The 25,512-nt window shown below is 39.5% G+C and overlaps 1 protein-coding gene across 12 annotated transcripts in view; it reads right to left on the reverse strand.

Annotated features, from left to right (window-relative positions):
• Positions 1 to 25,512, reverse strand: part of PKNOX2 (PBX/knotted 1 homeobox 2) — a 345,970-nt gene that overhangs the window by 52,803 nt on the left and 267,655 nt on the right. For all 12 annotated transcript variants that reach the window (XM_058194341.1, XM_058194335.1, XM_058194332.1 and 9 more), the window contains 2 exons: positions 18,709 to 18,880; positions 10,101 to 10,289 (listed from right to left, as the gene is read on the reverse strand). In XM_058194341.1, the coding sequence (XP_058050324.1) occupies positions 10,101 to 10,289; positions 18,709 to 18,880 (361 nt within the window). The remainder of the gene's footprint in view (positions 1 to 10,100; positions 10,290 to 18,708; positions 18,881 to 25,512) is intronic.

The following is a 25,512-nucleotide window of genomic DNA, read 5'->3' on the forward strand; positions in this document are numbered from 1 at the left end:
TTTGTCAGAGTCATTTCCCCAGGTAGCAGATTCACTTTTCTTTATTTTAAAATGATGGCCACCATCCTTGTCGATTTTTCAGTCCTGGAAAATAAAGCCTGTTATTACTTCAGTTTCTTTGCTCCCTGTTTGCTTTGGGTTGGCCTTGCCAGTTGATATTTTAATTTTTTATGTTATTAATGTTATAAAGTTAAGATATGCATAGATTTATTTTATTTTTTTGAAATTTTAGTATTAATATTGACCAGCTTTGGCACTCTTTCATCTTTAACAGCAGATTCATTAAGTCTTTCTGTCTTCCAGGTATCAAAGTAGTATCTGAGGTTGTTAATATGCCTCCAAGCAATTTTAATTCCAATTAAACTTGGTCCACTGTTTTCCCAATTTCGAAAAAAAAAATCATATTCTGGGTTTTTTTCTCCCTTGATCGTCATATAAATTCTTTAACATGCTGAGATAAGCCAGTACAGCTATGCTTTTAAGGGCTATCCACAGTTTGTGCTGTCTACATTCTACACAGTCAAAAGCCTTTCTATAGTCAATAGAGCAAAAATAGATCTTTTTTCATTATCCACTGGATGTTAGCAATGCGTTTTCAGGTTGCTCTGCCTCTTCTGAATCCAGTCTGGAGAGCTCCTGGCCCATGTATTGTTGACACTTGGATCCAACAGCTGAAGTGTTATCTTAGAAGAAATGAGATAAACAGTCGTTTGGTAGTTGGAGTGTTCTCTTCTGGTAACAGAACATATGTTTATCTTTTCCAGTGCCATGACCTTGTGTTATGTTTTACATATCTACTTGGCATTTTCACTCTATCATCTTGCAAGCTTTTAAAGATTTGTACTAGTATTCAGCAACTCTTGCAAATGTTGTTAGGAGTATTTTCCAGAGCCCATTTAACTTATTTTCCCCAATGTGTGGGTATATTTCAATGGATACCTTTTTGTACATTTGTATACATCTCTTCTTTATATTTTCCTTTTCTGACAGATCTTTGCCCTATTTTTATGTTCCTCTTTGCATTAAAATTTCTCATGATTTCTGTAACTTTCTTAAATAAATTTCATGACCTTCCTTTTCTATCTTTATCCTTTATTTCTCTGCACTCATGATTTAGATACAATTCCTTATCTCTTCTTATTCTAATCTGGAACTCAGCATTTAATGGGATGCAGTTTTCTCTCCCTCTGTGGTCTTTCCCCCCTGTATTTTTTCAGCTATTTCCAACCTATCAGAAGCATTTTGTATTCTTTTTCTTTTGGATAGTTTTATTTGCATTGTCTTTAATAATGTCATAAATTTTAGCCCAGAATTGTTCAGGCATTCTATTTATTTATCCATTCTAATCCATTAAATCTATATGCTGTAGCATCTATGCATAATCCTATGTTACATTACTGAAGACATACGTTGCTGGTTTGATGATTTTATTTGTTTTCTTTAGTTTCACTGTAATTTTGCAAGAAGGAGCTTGTGATCTGAGTTGGAATCAGCACCCATTCTTGGCTGTGCTGACAGAATAGAATGTCTCCACCTTTACTTGAAGAATATACAGTCAATTTAATTTTGATGACTGTCCATGTAGCAATGTCTTTTAGATTGCTGAAATAAGGTATTTATTATTCACTTAGTATTTTCTTGATTGTCTTTTCCATCATTCTGTATATGGAGTCCATATTTCCCCATTATATTACATGCTACTGTATTTTCAGCTTTAACATTCCAGTCTCCTGTAAAGGCAAAGGTTTCCCCTGCTCAGTTGTGTCTGACTTTAGGAGCCATTGCTCATCTCTATTTCTTAGCCGACAGAGCCAGTGTTATCCAAAGACACTTCCATGGTCATGTGGCCAGCACGACTGTACGCCAAAGGTGCACATAATATTGTAACCTTCCCACCGAAGTAGTATCTTTTTATCTGTTTTCATTTGCATCCTTTTGAACTGCTCCCCGGGCAGGAGCTAGAACAAGTAATGGGAGCTCACCCTGTCACACAGAGCTCAGGTCTCGAACCCAGACTGTCAGCTTTTCAGCTGACAAATTCAGCCTCTTTAACCACTGAAGCACCACACCCCCTCCCAGTCTCCTATACTTATTTTGACATTGTTGGGGTATTGTATCAACAAGGGTTCAAAAATCCCATAGAACTGTTGAAGTTTTGTTTCTTTTGTATCTCTGGTTGGAACTCAGACTTATTTATTTTATTTTATTTATTTATTTTGTCAATCATATATAAGATAACAGGCAAAAATACAAACATAATTTGAATACATGAAAAGAGTAAGTGAAAAGGGAATATTAGGACAGGGACGGTAGGCACGCGGGTGCACTTATGCACACCCCTTACAGACCTCTTAGGAATTTTTTTTTTAAATTTGAATTTATATCCCGCCCTTCTCCGAAGACTCAGGGCAGCTTACATTGTGTAAGGCAATGTAAGGGTGAGGTCAACAGCAGACAATTTAAATTTAAAGGTTTCGGGGTTTCGGGAAGAAACTACAGCATCAGATAGTGCATTCCAGGCATTGACCACTCTGCTACTGAAATCATATTTTCTGCAATCAAGTTTGGAACGATTTACCATGAGTTTGTATCTATTATTTATAATAACAACAGAGTTGGAAGGGACCTTGGAGGCTTTCTAGTCCAACCCCTGCCCAGGCAGGAAAACCTACACCATCTCAGACAGATGGTTATCCAACATCTTCTTAAAAATTTCCAGTGTTGGGGCATTTACAACTTCTGCAGGCAATTTGTTCCACTTATTAATTATTCTAACTGTCAGGAAATTTCTCCTTAGTTCTAAGTTGCTTCTCTCCTGAGTTAGTTTCCACCCATTGCTTCTTGTTCTGCCCTCAGGTGCTTTGGAGAACAGCCCGACTCCCTTTTCTTTGTGGCAACCCCTGAGATATTGGAACACTGCTATCATGTCTCCCCTAGTCCTTCTTTTTATTAAACTAGCCACACCCAGCCATACCCAGTTCCTGCAACCGTTCTTTTAGCCGCCAGTCCCCTAATCATCTTTGTTGCTCTTCTCTGCACTCTTTCTAGAGTCTCAGCATCTTTTTTACATCGTGGCGACCAAAACTGAATGCAATATTCCAAGTGTGGCCTTACCAAGGCATTATAGAGTGGTATTAACACTTCACGTGATCTTGATTCTATCCCTCTGTTTATGCAGCCCAAAACTGTGTTGGCTTTTTTAGCAGCTGCTGCACATTGCTGCCTCATATCTTTTTTTTTAAATTTATTTTTGTCACAACATTATATACAAGCACATATAATGAAAGAAAACAATAGGACAGGAACGGTAGGCACTTTGTGCACTTATGCACGTGCCTTATAGTCCTCTTAGGAATGGGGTGAGGTCAATGGTAGACAGTTTTTGGTTAAAGCTTTTGGGAGTTTGAGAAGAGACCACAGAGTCAGGTAGTGTGTTCCAAGCGTTAACAACTCTGTTACAAAAGTCATATTTTCTGCAATCAAGATTGAAGCGGTTAACATTAAGTTTGAATCTATTGGTTGCTCTTGTATTATTGCGATTGAAGCTTAAGTAGTCTTTAACAGGAAGGACATTGCAATAGATGATTCTGTGTGTTAAACACAGGTCTTGTTGGAGTTGGCAGAGTTCTAAGTTTTCTAATCCCAGGATTTCAAGTCTGGTGGTATAAGGTATTTTGTTGTTTTCAGAGAAGTGGAGAACTCTTGTAAAATATTTCTGGACGCGTTCAATTGTATTAATGTCAGAGACATAATATGGGTTCCAGACAGGTGAGCTGTATTCAAGAATGGGTCTTGCAAATGTTTTGTATGCTCTGGTTAGTAGTGTAGAGTTTTTGGAAAAGAAGCTACGCAAAATTAGGGTTACAACTCTTAGAGCCTTTTTTGCTGTGTAGTTGCAGTGGGCTTTGGCACTTAGATCATTTGATATGAAAACTCCAAGGTCTTTAACTGGATGGGGGTCATCTGTAAGGTAATGTCCATCAAGCTTGTACTTAGTGTTTGGGTTCTTTTTTCCAATATGTAAGACTGAGCATTTGCTGATTGAGATTTGAAGTTGCCAAGTTTTGGACCAATCGGATACAAAGTCAAGGTCTTTTTGAAGGGTAGTAGTATTGTTGGTGGTATTAAATAGTTTGACATCGTCAGCAAAGAGAACACAATAACTTGAGATAAGGTCACAGAGATCATTTATGTATAGTATAAAGAGCGTTGGTCCAAGAACGCTGCCTTGAGGAGCGCCACTTTTGACAGGAACAGGATTTGATAGAGTATTGCCAATTTTGACCACCTGTTGTCTGTTTGATAGGAAACCAGTTATCCAATTGTGAAGAGGTCCTGAAATGCCGTAGGATTTTAGTTTTAGGAGAAGTTTATCATGTACTACTGAGCCAAAAGCTTTGCAGAAGTCTATGTAGATTGCATCTATTGCTTTGCCTTGATCAAGATTAGTAGTCCATATGTTTTTGCAGGGGAGAAGTTGTAAATGGTTGTAAAATCTAAATGGTTGTCCACTAGGACTCCAAGATCCCTCTCACAGTTACTATTATTGAGCAAGGTACCACATATATGGTACCTGTGCATTTTGGTTTTTTTTGCCTAAATGTAGAACCTTACTTTTTTCACTGTTGTATTTCATTTTGTTAGATAGCGCCCAAGGTTCAAGTCTGTCAAGTTCCTTCTGTATCTTGAGCCTATCTTCTGGAGTGTTGGCTATTCCTGCCTGCTGGTGTCATCTGCAAATTTGATGAGTTCCGCATCTATCCCCTCGTCCAAGTCGTTGATGAAGATGTTGAAGAGTACTGGGCCTAAAACAGAGTCTTGGGGTACTCCATTGCATACTTTCCTCCATGTGGATGTAATTCCATTGAGGACTACATGTTGAGTGCAGTTGGTCAGTTACAAATCCATCTGGTGGTGAAGCTGTCTTGTGTATTGTTGTGCTGTATTGCTTGTGTATTGTTGTGGTTGAAGCTGAAATAGTCATTGACAGGTAGGACATTGTGGCAGATAATATTATGTACTATGCTTAGGTCAGACTGAAGTAGGTATAGTTCTAAGTTGTCTAAGCCCAAAATTTGGAGTCTGGTGGCATAAGGTATTTTATTCTGGGTAGAGGAGTGGAGGACTCTTCTCGTAAAGTATCTCTGGACTGTATTGTATTTATGTCCAATATGCAGTGCGGGTTCCAGACAGATGAGCTGTATTCAAGAATTGGTCTAGCAAATGTTTTGTATGCTCTAGTTAGTAGTACAATATTACTAGAAAAGAAGCTACGCAAGATTAGGTTAACAACTCTTAGTGCCTTTTTGGCAATGTTGTTACAGTGTGCTCTGGCAGTTAGATCTTTAGAAATGAGTACTCCAAGGTTCTTGACAGAGTGATGGTCATCTATAAGGTCATGTCCATCTAATTTGTATTTTATGTTTTGATATTTTTTTTTGCCAATGTGCAAGACAGAGCATTTGTTGGTTGAGATTTGAAGTTGCCACTTGTTAGACCAATCTGACACATAGTCAAGGTCTTTTTGAAGGGTAGTTGCATTGTCTGTAGTGTTGCATCATCATACTATTTGTTAGCTTGCTTTTCACTCAAACAGATAATTTCATTGGATACTTTCTGAGTGGAGAGACTCATCTTCTAGTAACATGTTGATATTTTTGTAAATCTCTTTTTAGTATTTTTTGACAGTAGATTATTCATGCCTAAAAAGGATATTATTCTTTCCAAAGCATTTCTCTCTCTCTCTCTTTCTTCTTTTAAGGAATAGAAATTTAAAGAAAGGTATATTTGTTTTCTCTGAGTGTACATTTTTATGCTTTTTTTACAGTCTTTTTCATTTTGTAAAGGATAATTGAGGAACTACGCAGCATGTTCAATCAGATTTTCTTTTGAAAGTTATGCTTTTGCCAAGTGTTATACATTTGATGATGCAGGAACATGTCAAGTGTTGAGAAAGAAATTAACAGTAAATAACAGACTTGGGAATGTTGCAGCTCTTGATCCTACATAATACTTCCCCCCCCCTGACAGTATGTAGTTTCTTTTCTAATTTTAAATAGGTCCTTGTATGTATGTATTCATGTCTTCTCCAGAAATCCAAACCTGAAAGCTTCAAAAAAGTTAGCATCAAATGAGCATAGAATATGAGCATGTATGCCAGCTGTTGAAATCTATATATTTTGGAAGTGGGTTTTATGAGTTTTTTACAGATTCTGAAATGTTCTAAATCAGAGATCTCCAACCTTGGTCCCTTGAAGACTTGTAGACTTAACTCCCAGAGTCCCTCAGCCAGCAAAGCTGGCTGAGGAACTCTGGGACTTGAAGTCCACAAGTCTTCAAGGGACCAAGATTGGAGACCCCTGTTCTAAATTATCATAAAAAGCATACTATCCATACCAGGTGCCTCCAACCTTGGTCCCTTGAAGATTTGTGGACTTTAACTCCCAGAGTCCCTCAGCCAGCTGAGGGATTCTGGGAGTTGAAGTCCACAAATCTTCAAGGGACCAAGTTTGGAGACCCCTGATCCATACAGAACATAACCAGACATTTGTCTTCTGATTTATGTCTGGCAAAATGCATATAAACAAAGCCATGTTTGATTGCAATTTTAAGAATTGTAGTCCTTCCTTATCTGAAGGTAAGGTGTCAGCTAGGTTCTGCCATCTCCAAAACCGAAAGCGAGAGGAATTTTGACCCAACCCCAAAACACTCTTCAATCTTGTGAGCTAGGTTATGAAAAAAGAGCTATTTCTCAGATTACATGCCATATTAGCCATGTTTGTAAGTAACAAATTTATGAGCAAGACAACATTTTTGGGCATGATTTATTAGACTATCCTCAAAGTAATTAGGAATCAGATACAGAAAGCAATTTTTGTGAAGCTGGGAAGAAAGTGACAAATGGTGACAACCAAAGACATTGGACTAGCCTTGAGAACAGAGCTGACTACTTGACTAGATGACAACTACAAAAGAGTTTCCTGGGTTATATTGCTGGTAAGTCTTTTTTGAAAGGATTTTTAGTGTGATGAAACCAATGCTGGGTATATGGAATGTTTCTTCTGAAAGAAGAATAAAGAAACACATATATCCTATTAGTTAAGGTAAATATTTCCCTGTCTGGTCATGTCTGACTCTAGACTCTAGGCTCATCTCCATTTCTTGGCCAAGGGAACCAGCATTGTCCAAAGACATTTTATGTGGCCATGTGGCCAAAGGTAAACGGAATGCTGTTATTTTTCTACCAAAGTGGTACCTATTTATCTACTTGCATTTGCATGCTTTCAAACTACTAGGTGGGCAGGAGCTGGGGCAGGAATAGGAGCTCAACTGTTGCACGGCACTTGGGTCTCAAGCCTGGACTGTCAGATTTCCAGTTGACAAGCTCAATATTTTTAACTGCTGAGCCATTGTGCTCAGTATCATATCCTATTAAGAACCATCATTTCCTAATCATCGTTTGGAAAAAAATCGAATTGTGAATTTATAGCGTTAGAAATAATGCCTGGAACTTCATGGGATTAAAATGACATGTCAAATAATCATTTAGAATACTGTAGTCTAATAGAGGAATAATTTGTGCAACAAGGCTGTTTAAGAAGTAAGTTCCTAACTCTTATGGGACATATTTTAAATCATCCCTAGGTGCTGTGGAGATCTAGCATCTTGAGATCTCCCAGGCTTTTATCTATTTATATGGAAAGTTCTCCTGGAAGATGATTGGATGATGTTTTCCAACCCAGTAATGAGCTTGAGATCTTGGCAGAATTTATTGTGAGGAGGCAACAGGGCTTCAGCTCTTCTTTCCACAACTAATGTTAACAGAAATATTTACACTCATGGCAGGCTATTGAGTCCTTTGTTCCAACTATACTTTCTTTCTGAGCTCATAACCCACAAAATTCACTGCCACTCCCAGCATATTCAAATGCTACCATGTAGAGAAGGCCTGGTCTATGACTGATCACTGTTCTTTGGAGTTTTCAGAGAGAGCTCTTGTCTAGCCTGTTCGCTAAGATTTAACGTCACATGCTGTATCCTAATCAATGGGCTTTGTAAAAACCTTTTATAAGGATTTTTGGAGGAGGATAGAGTTTCCTGCTTCAGCAAGGGGTTGGACTAGAACAGGGGTCTCCAACCTTGGTCACTTTAAGACTTGTGGACTTCAACTCCCAAAATTCCTCAGCCACCAAAGGAAAGCTGGCTGAGAAATTTTGGGAGTTGAAGTCCACAAGTTTTAAAGTGGCCAAGGTTGAGACCCTTGGACTAGAAGACCTTCCAACTTTCTTATTCTGTATTCTGTATAGATTTTGATAAACTTCGATAGAGAGCCAGCATGATGTATTAGTTAAGGTAAATATTTCCCTGTCTGGTCATGTCTGACTCTAGACTCTAGGCTCATCTCCATTTCTTGGCCAAGGGAACCAGCATTGTCCAAAGACATTTTATGTGGCCATGTGGCCAAAGGTAAACAGAATGCTGTTATTTTTCTACCAAAGTGGTACCTATTTATCTACTTGCATTTGCATGCTTTCAAACTACTAGGTGGGCAGGAGCTGGGGCAGGAATAGGAGCTCATCTGTTGCACGGCACTTGGGTCTCAAGCCTGGACTGTCAGATTTCCAGTTGACAAGCTCAATATTTTTAACTGCTGAGCCATTGTGCTCAGTATCATATCCTATTAAGAACCATCATTTCCTAATCATCAAGTTTGGAAAAAAATCTAATTGTGAATTTATAGCGTTAGAAATAATGCCTGGAACTTCATGGGATTAAAATGACATGTCAAATAATCATTTAGAATACTGTAGTCTAATAGAGGAATAATTTGTGCAACAAGGCTGTTTAAGAAGTAAGTTCCTAACTCTTATGGGACATATTTAAAATCATCCCTAGGTGCTGTGGAGATCTAGCATCTTGAGATCTCCCAGGCTTTTATCTATTTATATGGAAAGTTCTCCTGGAAGATGATTGGATGATGTTTTCCAACCCAGTAATGAGCTTGAGATCTTGGCAGAATTTATTGTGAGGAGGCAACAGGGCTTCAGCTCTTCTTTCCACAACTAATGTTAACAGAAATATTTACACTCATGGCAGGCTATTGAGTCCTTTGTTCCAACTATACTTTCTTTCTGAGCTCATAACCCACAAAATTCACTGCCACTCCCAGCATATTCAAATGCTACCATGTAGAGAAGGCCTGGTCTATGACTGATCACTGTTCTTTGGAGTTTTCAGAGAGAGCTCTTGTCTAGCCTGTTCGCTAAGATTTAACGTCACATGCTGTATCCTAATCAATGGGCTTTGTAAAAACCTTTTATAAGGATTTTTGGAGGAGGATAGAGTTTCCTGCTTCAGCAAGGGGTTGGACTAGAACAGGGGTCTCCAACCTTGGTCACTTTAAGACTTGTGGACTTCAACTCCCAAAATTCCTCAGCCACCAAAGGAAAGCTGGCTGAGAAATTTTGGGAGTTGAAGTCCACAAGTTTTAAAGTGGCCAAGGTTGGAGACCCTTGGACTAGAAGACCTTCCAACTTTCTTATTCTGTATTCTGTATAGATTTTGATAAACTTCGATAGAGAGCCAGCATGATGTAGTGGTTAAGGTACTGGACTAGGGTCGTAAGGGTCGTCTAGTCTTTCCTTAGTCATGGAAGCCAGCTGGGTGATCTGGGGCCAGTCACTCTTTCTAATCTCCCAGGGTTAAGTTCTACAACCCAGCAGGTGGAAAAACAATTCCTTTGTTGCATTGTGCATTGATAGCTTTGCTGCATCAGATAATCAAGCACAATATAAACGAAACAGAGGCTGCAACTGAGCAGGACAAAATGCTAGGGGAGAAAAAGATTAAGACTTTTCAATGCATGCATACTGTGAAATACAAGAATAATGAATATATTATATGAATATATTCCTGAAGATCAGGGCTCTCTATGTTTGGTCACATTTTACCCAATCTATGTCTGCTGGTTATTTTTTTTCAGAATTCAAAACAGGAGGTATTTTCAGATTAAGAGTACATTGTGAAAAATATGATTCTGCCTCAAGAATATCTGTAGCTGTTTACAAGGGGGCACGTGAAGTGTATTTTTCAGCAATTACCTGCGTGTGGAGGTTAATGGAGGACTGATTCGGGGAGTAAGGTCCCCCAAGGTCATTCCTGAGAAGGTTGTCACTGTGCATCTTAGTTTTGAGGCAGGTGATGTAACGGTTACAAAAGTCTTTGCACAATTCATTCACTTTCTCCAACTCCAAGAGATGAATTCGCAGGACCTGAATAGCTTTCACCATCTGCAGACAATTCAAAAGAAGAGCAGGGGCATTTTACTCATAAGGTAATGCCGTCAAACAACGGCAATCAGTTCTGCTAGGATCCTTAATTAATAATGTATACATTCATTTAAAAATAATGTATAAATTCATTTAAAAATGCATGCACTTTCTCATTTTTTTCATTTTTATTTTATGTCTGAAAAAAAATATTTGTCTTATATTTCTGATCAAAAGACCTAAGAAGTACAAGTGCATTTGTATACAGGCAAACACACACACACACCAACCCCATGTTATCTAGTTAAACAATCAATATGTAAATCCCTTTGTTTAATAATAACTAATGGGAAATTAAAGGTAGAAATTATAATACAAGTAGTCCTCAACTTGTAACCACAATTGGGACCAGAATCAGTGTAGTTGTTAAATTAATAACACGGTTGTTAAGTGAATCTGGTTTCCCTATTGACTTTGCTTGTCAGAAGGTTGCAAAAGGAGATCACATGATCCTGGGACATTGCAACGGTCAAAAGTGTGAATCAGTTGTCAAGCATCCAAATGTAAATCACGTGACCATGGGGATGCTGCCATGGTCATAAGTGCGAAAAATTCTCATGTCACTTTTTTCAGTGCCATTGTAACTTTGAATGGTCAGTAAGCGGATGGTCACTAAGTGAACTGCTGTAAGTCAAGAATACTGTTCTATGTCTGCTAATGGGTGCTGCTGGTGCCACTAAGAGAGGGACAGTTCCCAAATATTCCCCTGGGAAAACTCAGCTTTTCATTCTTTGGAATCCAGCCATGAGAATTATTCTGTAAGAGCATCCTTGATTATTCTCAGCTGGCTTCTCTGCTTAACAAGCCCGGAGAACGAAAAATCTGCCTCATAAGCTCTCCCTTGGGAGAAGTCTCGGCCTTCATAAAATGTACCCCATAAATGTTAAAAAATTTACACATAAAACATGCCATGCATGGAATGGAGGCCTTCCATTTTATAGCCCCAGCTCCAAATCCTGAATCAGGTATAAAATCTCAGCAATTCACCACAGAGCAGTAAATCAGCTTTTTAAAAATATTGTAACAAATGGTCTTTAAATTTCAAACCAGTTTTTTCAACTTGCTAATTTTAATGGTCCCCTTTACCAGCTATTAGTCACAGGCTGTTCAAGGGGTGGCCCACTGCACTTATCAGCTTGGAGTTTGCTTTTGATTCCACTAAGAAGTAGCAGCACGATTATTAAAGAAGGTGCTGTCAAAGAGCAAAGTATATCGATTTTAGTTCTATGAAAATGGAAGGAACAATTTGAAATAAACTTATCTAAGTTCCCAGTTTTAAATCAATAGAGAAATGGAAACATTATCATTTGACAATCATGACTCTGTTTAGCGATGCAGTTTATCAATAAGGACGTATATTAATTTGTATTGAATTACACCTCTTACTAAGCAAAATTGTGCTCAAAAGGCACATTTTGTACTAAATCCTAGTGGAGCCATGGTGATGCAGTGGTTAGAATGTAGTATTGCAGGCTAACTCTGCCCACACTCTGGAGTTTGATCCTGATGGGACTTGAGGTTGACTCAGCCTCCGATCCTTCTGAGGTCAGTAAAATGAGGACCCAGATTGCTGGGGGCAAGATGCAAATAATGCTTCAACCTTGTAACTCATCCAGAAAGTGCTGTAAAGCACTATGCGGCAGTGTATAAGTCAAAGCGCTATTGCTAAAATATAAATTTGGAACGAGATTTTAAATGGAGCTTTTCTCCCATTTGACAAACCAAACTCGACATTCTCACAAAATTAAGCAGACATGAGAAATGAAAACGGATGGATTCCTCTATTCCAGGGCTTAATAACAGAAACACTCCTTGCCCTTGTAGCAGTGTGAAAGCTTGCCTAGCTGAATTAGAAAAAAGGCAGAAGGGAAAATTAGATAGTTGGAGAGAATAATTTTTAGATTATTCAGAACTAAGGCACTTTGTGTGCAGACATGGGGCGAATTCCTGCAACTGAATAAAGGATCCTTGTTACTTAAACTTCACCAAAAGCAAACCCAATTGCCCACCTGCTCTCAGTCAGTAGGTCACACTCTGAATTTCCCTTCCCTTCCCTTCCCTTCCCTCCTTCCTCTGGGGGAAGCAGCAGGGAAAGTGAAGTGAATTCAGTGGGATCAGTGGGGAAAACTGGATTTGCTTAATACTCGTGTGATATTCTTCACAACTGCAGTGATTTGTTTAACAACTGTACCAAAAAGGCCGTAAAATCTAATATGACACATTGAACAATTGCCTTGCTTAGCAAAGGAAATCCAGGTCCTAATTGCGGTTCATAAGGAGAAACTTACAAGAAGAACTATTACCCCAGTTATCCAAATGCAATTACCGCCTGTCCTCAACAGGGGAAGCTGGAAAGATAAACCAGCCCTTTCTTCCCACGTACACCAATAGTCACAGAATAGGGCTAATCTAATACAGTGAAACGGAAGTCAAGATGGAAAGTGCCTTCTCAGCCACGAAACTCTGGTTATGAACCTAACAGAGACACCATCCTTCTGCATCTCCCATCCTGCAAGGTTTTTGTGAGGATGAAAGAAGACAGGAGTAAAAGTCCCAAGTGCCACTCTGAGTTCTTGGAAAGATCCAAAAGATCTTTAAGGAAGAAAGAAAAAGTAGAACAATGATAGTAGAAGTTCTCCAGTAGCATTGAAACTGCTCAACAAAATTCTTCCTGAAAGTTAGCATTCAAGGGCAAGGTAAGTTGTGTGCGCGCAACTGTGTGAGTGCCCATGTATATCTCTCTCTCGCATGTGTGTGCATGTGTGAGGGTAACACACACACACACACACACACACATATATATAATAAATCTCTCAATTATCTCAGCTCATTTGCTTGGGGTCTCTCATTTTATGTCCCTGCTTCGCTGAGCCGTATATCTGTCCGGATAATGAGTTACAGTCCGATGGAATACGTGTGCGGGGTTGTAAAAAATACAGATGCTGAATTAATTGACTGTGTGGCACTCAGCAGCTGATTGAGTTGATAATGGCGAGATCTGACCTTTTTCTAATTTCTAATTATGTGCATCTCGCCTGTGAGGAATACATGATTCTTATTCTAATGATGGTTAATGTCCCTGGCCTTTTCCTCTCCTCTTTGCTGTCAGCAGTGGTGGACAATTTACATAGGATTAGTAGCATTAAAACCATGTACATACAACAAATAAACTTTGGGAGATAAGGATCTTGGGGAGGGAGGATTCATTGGAAGCGCCATGTTTTGCAAGATTTCCAACAAGTACTTCCGCTAGTGAGCTTTTAAAAAATCCAGGAAAGCAATAGGAAAGGTAACAATAACAATAAAGATACTAATATTAATAGTAAAAGAAGCTGTTTAGTAGTATTAAGGGAACAGTGTTTATTGAATAGTAAATAATATTGGCTGTAATAATGATGAGAACAACAAGGACAAGAGAAAGCATGTAAGGAATATAAAAAAGTAAAACTTATCTGGATGAACAGAAGGTCTACAGCAGCTACTCAAATCAGATTCTTTTCATGTATTCCATGAAAGAGGACCCTAACAGATTGTTTTCCATTGATATATGGATCCATGAATGAAGCCATTGATCTATTTATGATTCTATAATGTTTAGTATTAAATATAATGTTTAGACTCTATAATGTTTAGTTCTAGTGGACAATCACTTAAATATGATCCACTAGTGAGCAGCAGCAGCCAAAAAAGCCAATGTGATCCTAGGCTGCATTAAGAGAGGGATAGAATCAAGATCACATGAAGTTCTAGTATGGCTTTACAAAGCCTTAGTGAGACCACACCTGGAATACTGCATTAAATTCTGGTCACCACTATTTAAAAAAGATGTTGAGACTCTGGAGAGAGTGCAGAGAAGAGCAATAAGAATGATTGGGGGGCTGGAGGCTAAAACATATGAAGAACAGCTACAGGAATTGGGTATGTCTAGTCTAATGAAAAGGATGACTATGGGAGACACGCTAGCGGTGTTCCAATATCTGAGGGGCTCCTACAAAAATGAGGTCAAATTATTTCCCAAAGCACCAAAAGGCAAGACAAGAAACAATGGATGGAAACTAACCAAGGAGAGAAAGCAACCTAGAACTAAGGAGAAATTTTCTAATGCTGAAAGCAATCAACCAATGTAACAGCTTGCCTTCAGAAGTTGTGGGTCCTCCATCCCTAGAGGCTTTCAAAAGGAGACACTTGTCTGAAATGGTATAGGGTCTCCTGCTTGGAGGTTGGACTAGAAGACCTCCAAAATCCCTTCCAACTCTATTATTCTAAGTGTGTTGTTTACACTGACTGGTTGTAGTTCTCTGGAAAATATCCAAATTTCCAAATTTCCCCATTCTCTTTGGTGGACAATGGGATGCTATTCACAGAAAATAAAGGCAGCAGCAAGGAACTCATGTGTATTATTTGGTTACTAGTCCAGATGGGACCATTTTTGCTTCAAGCAAAATGCCATTTTGTCACCAAAGGCCAATTCTGTTAATGAATTTGAATGTAAAATGCAACACGTTGATGGCAATGACCATCAATTATTTACGGATGCAGAACCAGTGATGGTCAGTCTGGCATAAGGTTTATCCATATGCTGTTAAAATTTCTCACTATAAAATATGTAGCTTCCTATAGTGGTCTTATCTATATGGTCTTACTTAGTACTTACTTAGAAAACTTGGTGCCATGGCTAAAACTTCTCATCTGAAGGGAACTGGGGATTCTTAAGGGCTGTGTTAGAAGGATATAATAAGTCTTCTGGTTATGGAAGTGTTTCAGCCACAAGTACAGTCTGGAGCCAAGGACATCCTCATCTTTATTGCATTTAATTATGTTCCAGTAAAAGAAGCTGTTTAGTAGTATTAAGGAACAGTGTTTATTGAATAGTAAATAATATTGGCTGTAATAATGATGAGAACAACAAGGACAAGAGAAAGCATGTAAGGAATATAAAAAGTAAAACTTATCTGGATGAACAGAAGGTCTACAGCAGCTACTCAAATCAGATTCTTTTCATGTATTCCATGAAAGAGGACCCTAACAGATTGTTTTCCATTGATATATGGATCCATGAATGAAGCCATTGATCTATTTATGATTCTATAATGTTTAGTTCAAGTGGACAATCACTTAAATATGATCCACTAGTGAGCAGCAGCAGCCAAAAAAGCCAATGTGATCCTAGGCTGCATTAAGAGAGGGATAGAATCAAGATCACATGAAGTTCTAGTATGGCTTTACAAAGCCTTAGTAAGACCACACCTGGAATACTGCATTAAATTTTGGTCACCACTATTTAAAAAAGATGTTGAGACTCTGGAGAGAGTGCAGAGAAGAGCAATAAGAATGATTGGGGGGCTGGAGGCTAAAACATATGAAGAACAGCTACAGGAATTGGGTATGTCTAGTCTAATGAAAAGGATGACTATGGGAGACATGCTAGCGGTGTTCCAATATCTGAGGGGCTCCTACAAAAATGAGGTCAAATTATTTCCCAAAGCACCAAAAGGCAAGACAAGAAACAATGGATGGAAACTAACCAAGGAGAGAAAGCAACCTAGAACTAAGGAGAAATTTTCTAATGCTGAAAGCAATCAACCAATGTAACAGCTTGCCTTCAGAAGTTGTGGGTCCTCCATCCCTAGAGGCTTTCAAAAGGAGACACTTGTCTGAAATGGTATAGGGTCTCCTGCTTGGAGGTTGGACTAGAAGACCTCCAAAATCCCTTTCAACTCTATTATTCTAAGTGTGTTGTTTACACTGTCTGGTTGTAGTTCTCTGGAAAATATCCAAATTTCCAAATTTCCCCATTCTCTTTGGTGGACAATGGGATGCTATTCACAGAAAATAAAGGCTGCAGCAAGGAACTCATGTGTATTATTTGGTTACTAGTCCAGATGGGACCATTTTTGCTTCAAGCAAAATGCCATTTTGTCACCAAAGGCCAATTCTGTTAATGAATTTGAATGTAAAATGCAACACGTTGATGGCAATGACCATCAATTATTTACGGATGCAGAACCAGTGATGGTCAGTCTGGCATAAGGTTTATCCATATGCTGTTAAAATTTCTCACTACAAAATATGTAGCTTCCTATAGTGGTCTTATCTATATGGTCTTACTTAGTACTTACTTAGAAAACTTGGTGCCATGGCTAAAACTTCTCATCTGAAGGGAACTGGGGATTCTTAAGGGCTGTGTTAGAAGGATATAATAAGTCTTCTGGTTATGGAAGTGTTTCAGCCACAAGTACAGTCTGGAGCCAAGGACATCCTCATCTTTATTGCATTTAATTATGTTCCAGTAAAAGAAGTACATCAAGTGAGGTCAAGTGATGGAAAGAGAAGGAGTCTGTCAGCCTTATAGGACAGCGGCATCTTACAGTGCTCTTGAATTCATTGGCAGAGCTTTAACTTTTGACACTGAATCCCTTGGATAAATGACACAGGATGCTAACATAAGAACAGTGAACTTTAATATAATCTGTACAAAAATAGCAGAAGGGAGTTGGAACAAATTGCAAAAAAGCCCTCTTGAAACCAAGGAAAAAAAAATCAGGCATTTAACCCATTGTGATCTCCTTCAAATCTTTTCCTGATAATGCCTCTAGAAGAAATGTTCATATTCGTGTACCTTAAGGAAAAAAATCAGGCATTTAACCCATTGTGATCTCCTTCAAATCTTTTCCTGATAATGCCTCTAGAAGAAATGTTCATATTCGTGTACCTTAAGGAAAAAAATCAGGCATTTAACCCATTGTGATCTCCTTCAAATCTTTTCCTGATAATGCCTCTAGAAGAAATGTTCATATTCGTGTACCTTAAGGAAAAAAATCAGGCATTTAACCCATTGTGATCTCCTTCAAATCTTTTCCTGATAATGCCTCTAGAAGAAATGTTCATATTCGTGTACCTTAAGGAAAAAAATCAGGCATTTAACCCATTGTGATCTCCTTCAAATCTTTTCCTGATAATGCCTCTAGAAGAAATGTTCATATTCGTGTACCTTAAGGAAAAAAAAATCAGGCATTTAACCCATTGTGATCTCCTTCAAATCTTTTCCTGATAATGCCTCTAGAAGAAATGTTCATATTCGTGTACCTTAAGGAAAAAAAAATCCCCTCTCCGTGAAAAAAAAAGAAAAAAGAAAATTACAACTATTGCTGCTTTCAGGTTTTTTTAATATATAACCCTTAACTTGCCTTTCTCCACAACTCATTCATTCATTCTTGCAAGTCCAACTGGCAAGAAAGATCAAGATCTTTTCTGCTATTAAGGTGCTTCAGAAATAAATATAGTTTTCCAGGACAGAAATAGCTTTGTCATCAAGAGCTGAAGCAGCAACTTGTTGATTTCAGCCAAATATTGAAAGAAGTTGCCAGAGAGAGAGAGAGAGAGAGAGAGAGAGAGAGAGAGAGAGGGAGAGAGAGAGTGTGAGTCTAAGTGGATGTCAAAGTGACCAACCCAAAAAACTCAGTGTCAGCAATTGGCATCTTCAGATAGCTGCCAAGGACTCAGTATTTAAGAATATGTATAATCAGCTGTCTTTTTAAATTTGGGTGAAGTGTCTGGCATAGAGTTGTTCCAGATCACTACATGAAACTGAAAAATGTTACCTCCATTGAATATAGAATCCTTATGTAGCCACAAGTGAACTACCTCCAACCCTCTTTGAGAAGCTTGTGACCCTTATCTAGTGCTAACCAAGTGCTGGTTGTTAGATGAGAAGATTCCTGCGCACAGGCTCTTAGCAACAAATCAGCTTAATTGAACATTCAGTTGTGGACCAGATAGGAGGACCTGATCTTTTGTGCCTGACAATTATCATCAGTAATCTCCCCTCTATTTCATTTGTCCACCAGCTTGAAATGAAAGATAACATGTGATCTTCTATCAACCAGCCTCTTCAATAGTAACAGCAGTCCTCCAATCTTGATGGCCACACATTTCCCATCATCTTGGTCAATGGCTACCAACCTATTTGAGTTGTTTGAATACAGACTGCTCAAGTGGATCATCAATGATCATCTCTCATGCTAGCTCTCATTATGAGGCAGGGAAGGTTATTATTAGAGGAAAACATGTGGCCCTTCTAAGGTTCTGAACTGAGACTTTTGGTGAGGGCATGGTGAGCTAGACATCCCTGAAGGAGCAGGGATATCATTGTGGCAGAGATCGGTGGTGAGAGGGTACAATTTGGCCAGTGAAATACATGCTGTTAAATATAGTTTGACCTCATTTATTGAAGAAGCAGAACCTAGGTTTCCTTGCTGTTAGGTCAGAGGTTTTCAATATGAAGGCCAATGTGTGGTGAGACGGGTGCAATGCAGGTGTTAACTTTGGAGTTCAAGGAATATATGTGTATGAGATAAAATGGTCGAAGTGGAAGAATTACCAAGTTGTCCAGCTCAGGATCATCACTGAAGAATGGTTTGTGCTCCTGTTCTTGCTGGTGTACGAAGTTCTCAATGTCAACATCAAAGCTGGCAGAAGTGATGCATTCCGAGCCCTGCGTCGCTTGCTCGCATTTCTCAAATAGCAGTGTCAGGAGGGGGAAAAGAGGATGCCTAAAGGGAAAAGGAAATAGAATGACATTTCAGAAACAAATGCATCAACAAGGCCATTTCTATCTCTCAATGTATACACAGCTTCACGCTGTTCTATATTCATGAATGCTGCTGCATTGGAATGCTCCCCTTCAATTCTTTTTCAAAGGAGATGAAAAAAACTCATGTTCCTGAACTTGCTTTAGTTAGGAGGTGCCTGAGAGGTATGTTCAAGCATCTTTTCTTTCATCTCAAAATTTGTTGGGGGCTTCCTAGCTTCCTACGCTTCAGTTAAATCCTAAAGGAAAATATCAGGAGAGAAATCTCCCCAAAGAGCGTTTTTTTTCAGACCAGGAAGCAAGAAAAGCAAGAGAGACTGCAGAATTAGAGATGTATAACTAGGAAAAAAAAATCCAAGCCTTCTACCATCGTCCAATGAGATAACTAAGAAAGCACCATTAGAAGAAATTTAAAAGAAAGAAAGAAAGAAGAAAGAAAAGAAAGAAAAAAAGAAGGAAGGAAGGATGGAGAAAGAAGTAGAGAGAAATAAAGAGAAAGAAGAAAGGAAAGAAAGGAAGAAAAGAAAGTAGAACGGAAGGAAGAAGGAGGAGGAGGAGGACAGGGAAGGGAAATTCAGAGTGTGATCTACTGATTGAGCGCAGGTGAGCAATTGGGTTTGCTTATAGTAAAGCTTAAGTAACAGAAAGAGAAAGAGAGAAAGAGAGGGAGGGAGGGAGGGAGAGGGGGAGAGAGAGCGAGAGAGAGCGAGAGAGAGCAAGTGAGAGCGAGACCGCATCAAGGAAGGGGGCTGGGTTTGGGTGGGAACTTTCTCTCAGAGAGGGGAAAAAGCCCAGGAACATACAGCAGAAGGATAAAGGGCCGTATTATATACAAAAGTTCTTAGGTTTAAACCTAGCAAACGGGTGACGGGAAAGTCCTTCCTTGCTTGACAGCTTGGAGAACCAGCCAACGGACAAATAACCAACCTTGTGTAAGGCAGCTTTCATTGTACCTTCACAGGTTTTTTCAGCATTTCAACAGACAGCTAATAGTTACATCAGATACACACCTGGAGATTAGGTTTATGTATTCTGTTTTCATTTTTCTTTTTTGTAATCTCTATGCAAGTCAAACTCATCAACATGCAGCAGTCTACTCATGGACAACATGCACAATCTTGCTTTGCAAATTGATTATCCAAAATGTTAAGGTTGCCCAGCACAGGATTTTAGAACAAGCAAATGAATGGGATTCAGTTAAGAATAGTAAACTTAATGTGGTTACTCATCTGCTAAGCCTCATCAGACCCATGGAAACTAAGAAGGAGGGGAGAAGAAAGAAAGGAGAGGTGTGTGAAACACTTTGTCACCCAATAATTTGGCAGCAAGGCTGCTCTGAAAGGAACATGGGCCAGACATAACAGCAAGATCCATTCTTCTTTTGATAAATTATATATACTACTAAAAATCTTGTTATCATGACCTTTAACTGGGTGAAACAGTGCAACATAAGAGTGACAATGTTTGAAGCAAGGTAGCTTAAATGGGCTAACTTACAGAACGTGTCCAAAATCTGGGACCAAGGACTCCCAAGAGAGTGACATATGGGAAAGTTGTATCTGCTTCTATGCTATATGGACTGCTGCTGTGCTGCTATACTGCTGCTGCATCACATGATCTTCATTTTATTTATTAAATTTATACGCCACCCATCTCATTATCCCAAAAGACTCTGGGTGACAGTTACCCAGCCACACTGGCAATCCTTCACTCCTTCCCCCACCCAGCAGCAGCCATGTATCAGGAAAGGAGACAGGGAGGGAGATTTCTAATGCTTCCTGCCATATAGCCACAAGAATACTCAATGGCCAAGCCAGCAGGGGCCGGGATAGCTCAGGCAATAGAGAAGCCTGCTATTAGAACACAGCAGCCTGCAATTACTGCAGGTTCGAGCCCGGCCCAAGGTTGACTCAGCCTTCCACCCTTTATAAGGTAGGTAAAATGAGGACCCAGATTGTTGGGGGGGCAATAAGTTGACTTTGTAAAAAACAAAAAAAAACAAATAGAATGAGACTATTGCCTTATACATTGTAAGCCGCCCTGAGTCTTCAGAGAAGGGCGGGGTATAAATGTAAACAAACAAACAAAAAAAGTAACTCCTGCATTCACTGCAATGGCTGCCCTTGGTCATTCTGTTTCTCCATTTAGTTAAGGAAATATCTAAATGTATTGGGGTGTGTGTGTGTGTGTGAGAGAGAGAGACAGACAGAGAGAGAGAGGGGGAGAGGGAGAGGGAGGGGAGGGAGGGAGGAGGAGGGAGAATGATGACATTTTTCTCCTTGCCTTTGCATATGTGGGAAATAGAAAAATGTCCATTTTGCTAAGGGCTGAAAGTCTCACTCTGTTTAATCAAAGTACATTTTCCTTTCTTTCAAGCCTGTTGTCCTGAATGCTTTACTCTTGAAGTTATCCCGAGAGTCCGGAAAGCTGAAAATTCTATTATACACAGCCATAAATCAGAGGCACCAATGGGCTAGTTGAGTTTTCCAGGATCAAAACAAAGAGAAGAGCAGGTGAAGGGGTTAAACTCTGATATAAGTCTTCATTTGCAGCCACTAATACTACACCATATTACAGTCTAATCTAGACTGATCCCAGTTTAATGCAAGATTCTTCCAGCCATGAGCAGAATACGGAGGTGGGGGCAGGTGGAGGGAAGTTTCCCTGGTCGTAATTTAGGCAGCCCTGCCGAGGCTTAGCTGAGGGATATGAAAGGCAAATTCCAGACGGTGTTATGAATTATTTCGCCTTATGAACCTTTCCACTCTCAACAGATGCCTGCTGCCATTTAAACAGCCACTAGATCAATTAGAAATGAAAGGCACAAATCGACCCTGCGCAAGGGCACTAAATTACTAGGAACTAATAATCCGAGCAGTAATGCCAGGTGGTTGGAGTTCAGCGACGTGCAGGCCCTCCCCCTTTCCGCAAACCTTTGCACACAGCACCAATTCCTTTTCAATGTTATGAAGGAAATTAGAAGCACAAAGTGATGGGAGGACAGAGTGAATTGCAGCTCTGAACTCACCACACTTGGCCTGGGGAAAGCTCTGAGGAGCAAAGTTACACATGGCTGGCCCAAGACTTTGGCAAAACAGCAAAATCTGCTAGACTGCTCCTTTAGACCAGCCAGAAGTGGGTTTCAGCAGGTTCTGACCAGTTCTGGAGAACCGGTAGCGGAAATTTTGAGTAGTTCGGAGAGTCACATAGTTGATATGGTTAGGGTAGAAGTTAGATGGATGGATGGATGGATGGATGGATGGATAAATAGGGCCGGATAGCTCAGGCTGGTAATAGCCTGTTATTAAGAACACAGAAGCCTGCAATTATTGCAGGTTCAAGCCCGGCCCAAGGTTGACTCAGCCTTCCATCCTTTATAAGGTAGGTAAAATGAGGACCCAGATTGTTGGGGGGGCAATAAGTTGACTTTGTAAAAATATACAAATAGAATGAGACTATTGCCTTATACATTGTAAGCCGCCCTGAGTCTTCGGAGAAGGGCGGGGTATAAATGTAAACAAAATAAAAATAAAAATAGATAGATAGATAGATGATAGATATGACAGAGAGGCAGACGGAAAGAAAGATAGACAGACTCTTAAGCTCTTAAGAAAGAAAATCTTTTGGAGACTTTTCTTTTATGCAACAAACTTTCTCAGCCTAGAGAAAGGTAGTCCTCCATTTATGACTGGTTATTTAACAACCATTTGAAGTTATGACCAATCCCCAAAAGGGAATTATGACCCAGATTCAAAGTTCCAATGGCCAGAGCCTCTCTGTGGTCACATGATCAAACTTCAGGCATTGGGCAACATGGCCGCATTATGGCAATTTCCGCATCCTATGATCACATGACCATTTTTATTGATGATTTGGTGAAAAACAGGACTAACTTCCCGTTTTCAGCACGACTGCATCCCATTTTCAGCACGTCAATGAACCAATGGTTTGCTTAATAGCAGTGGCAGCCCCTTTTTGACTACTGCATTTGTTTAACGATTACTGCAAAAGGGTTGTAAAATCAGGTTGGTCACATGATAGACCCATTTTATGACTTACGACTGTAATGAGCAGGTTCCCTTGTGGTCGTATGCCGAGGGCTACCTTCAGGTTAAAGATGGCTTGCCAGGGAATTGTTGGAATCCCAACAGGTCTCTGGGTTGTCCACAGGTCATTGTCATTAGATTAAATGTGAAAAGCCCAGATTTTATTAATGCAATTAGTCCACACTGTTTTAAGACATCCCCTTGTCACGGCTTAACACCAAATATATGCTACCACCTATTTACTCTTTGAGATCTCACCACAAAATATTCACGGGAGAAACCATACCACTGCATGAAACACAGCATTTGGATATAGCCTGTCCTCACCAACCCCACCTCCCCTTTTAGGGGACCCCCCTCTTTAAAATGTAGTTATTCTACATTTTATTCTTTACTGCAGCTCTGCAGTCCATGTTTTTTAGAAGATCAAGTATGCAGGAAAGTACTGGCAAAATTCCGCCTATTATCATGTGAAACCTTACAGCAGCAGCCCCCAACCTTTTTGACACCTGGGACCAGTTCCGTGGAGAGGGGTTTTTCCACGGACTGGAGGGGGTGTGGTTTCATATGCTGCCTGCATCCCGCGGATGGGGCTTTGCTTGTTTGTACAGCCCAATTTCTGGCATGTCGCAGCCCGGTACCGGTCCACGGACCGACAGTTGGGGACCACTGCCTTACAGGGTATTGAAGGAAACAGTCAGATTCCAAACACTGCAGGCAGCTGAGGAAGAAATGTGATATATTGACTCAGAATTTGGGAGGACCACCAGTTTTCTCTTTTCAAGAATTAATGCCATTTGTGGCTATAAAAGAAACAAGGACAATGTTTCAATTTGGCATATTTGTTTAGCCAATATGAATGGAAGCATCCATTCATCTTGGGAAAAAGTCAATCCTGAAGAGAATGAAGAAAATAATATCATACAGGAATGCTTTTATTGATTTCCTCTGCCTAAGAGCTTATTTCATTCACTGAGACAACCTGAAATAGTTTAAGCGATCTGCCACCGATAGGAAAAAAATGTAGGGAAGAATATTGTAATAAGGGGAGTTGTGGCAGTATAACTAGGTTCCCACTGTATTATAGTAAGCCATAATGTGGCTTGGCAGAGTAGGTGATCCCAGGCACTGCACCTTGCATACCCCAATTTAAAGCTTACTATAATTGTGAATAACAAGATTGAGCAAATTAAGGGTTTTTTTTTGGAGTACTATGAAGAGTTAAAAACCACATGAAAAAAAGAAAAGAATTGAAGAGACAAATGCTGAAAGACAACCAGTCTGGATCACACATTCCACTGCTTTTTATTTTACAATATTTGTATAATTTCACATATACTGTATTGAGTTGGATGTGCGATTTAGCAGGTCTGGGTCTGATCTGGGACTGAAGACACCCTGCGAATCTATGTCAATTGTCTTGTTCCACGATGAAGGAAAGCAAGATATGAATTTAGGATCAACCTGGTTTATCCCTCAGTTCTATCAAAAATTCTGTGCAACACATTTTTTTTGTCAAAGTTAAGATGGGACATTGAACGCTGCTTTCTATCATCCATACCCAGAGGCAACAGGTTTCTTAAGCCCTATCAGAAGAAGCCAAAAGGTAAACCTGGAAACTCTCTGTCTTGTTCCTAAGAGTGCCTAGCAAAAGAATGCAGGCTAAGTTTTGGGACACAAAAACAACTCACAGTATGGATAATAAATAATCCATTCCAAAGGTCAAAATAACAGTAGTAATACAATGGAATCCATAGACACAAAAACCAATATGTAGTTAAGTATCAAGCCAATACTTACAAATTGAATTAGACAGAATTAGACTTCTGGGCAGAGTAAGGGAAATCAAGGCTGAAAAAAGAGAATTGTTTTCAGAAGTTGGGCTTTCCCAATGGAGAATTTTACTCTAGAGATCTCAACCCCATTTCCAACTACTTGATATCCATCTTTTTTTTTTCCAGAGGATGAGGTTATTTGGAAGCAATAGCAACTTTCAAGTAATCCATATGTGTAGCTCAGCCTCTACGTCAAGTAAATATGCAAGTGCTCAGAACTGGATTTTGAGGGAATGGAAGTTAGTCCTGGGGCAGGTTGACAGTTCAGCCATCCAGCAATGACTGGGTTGGACTCCCGTAAGCTTTATCTACTATGTGCATCCTGAATTGCAGTGAAACAAAATCTGGAAGGACAAATATTGTCCGCCCTACTTAAGAAGACACTATTTTTACTTCATGGATTAAGTCACCACTATTCATCCCATCAATAAGTTATCTGCAACCTCCAGGGATGAATTCTTCAGAGCATCCCTGTGCTTCACTTCTTTTGATTCATAAGAAAAGCAAATAATTAAATTGTACCTGGTGTTGAGTTCAACCCTGCACTATATAACCAGTTTAAAGTTAGTGTAAAATCTCTTGAGTCAAGTTCATGGTCAGTTCCAAGCAGTCTTCTTGGCTACCTGTCACTATCTTTTTATAACATAGTTTTCAACTTCTCACTTAAGCTACAGCCCTGAGATTCCTTGAGTATCTCTTGGGCAAGTACTAAC

This window comes from Ahaetulla prasina, chromosome 9 (assembly GCF_028640845.1).
Source record: "Ahaetulla prasina isolate Xishuangbanna chromosome 9, ASM2864084v1, whole genome shotgun sequence".
NCBI classification, from domain to species: Eukaryota; Metazoa; Chordata; class Lepidosauria; order Squamata; family Colubridae; genus Ahaetulla; species Ahaetulla prasina.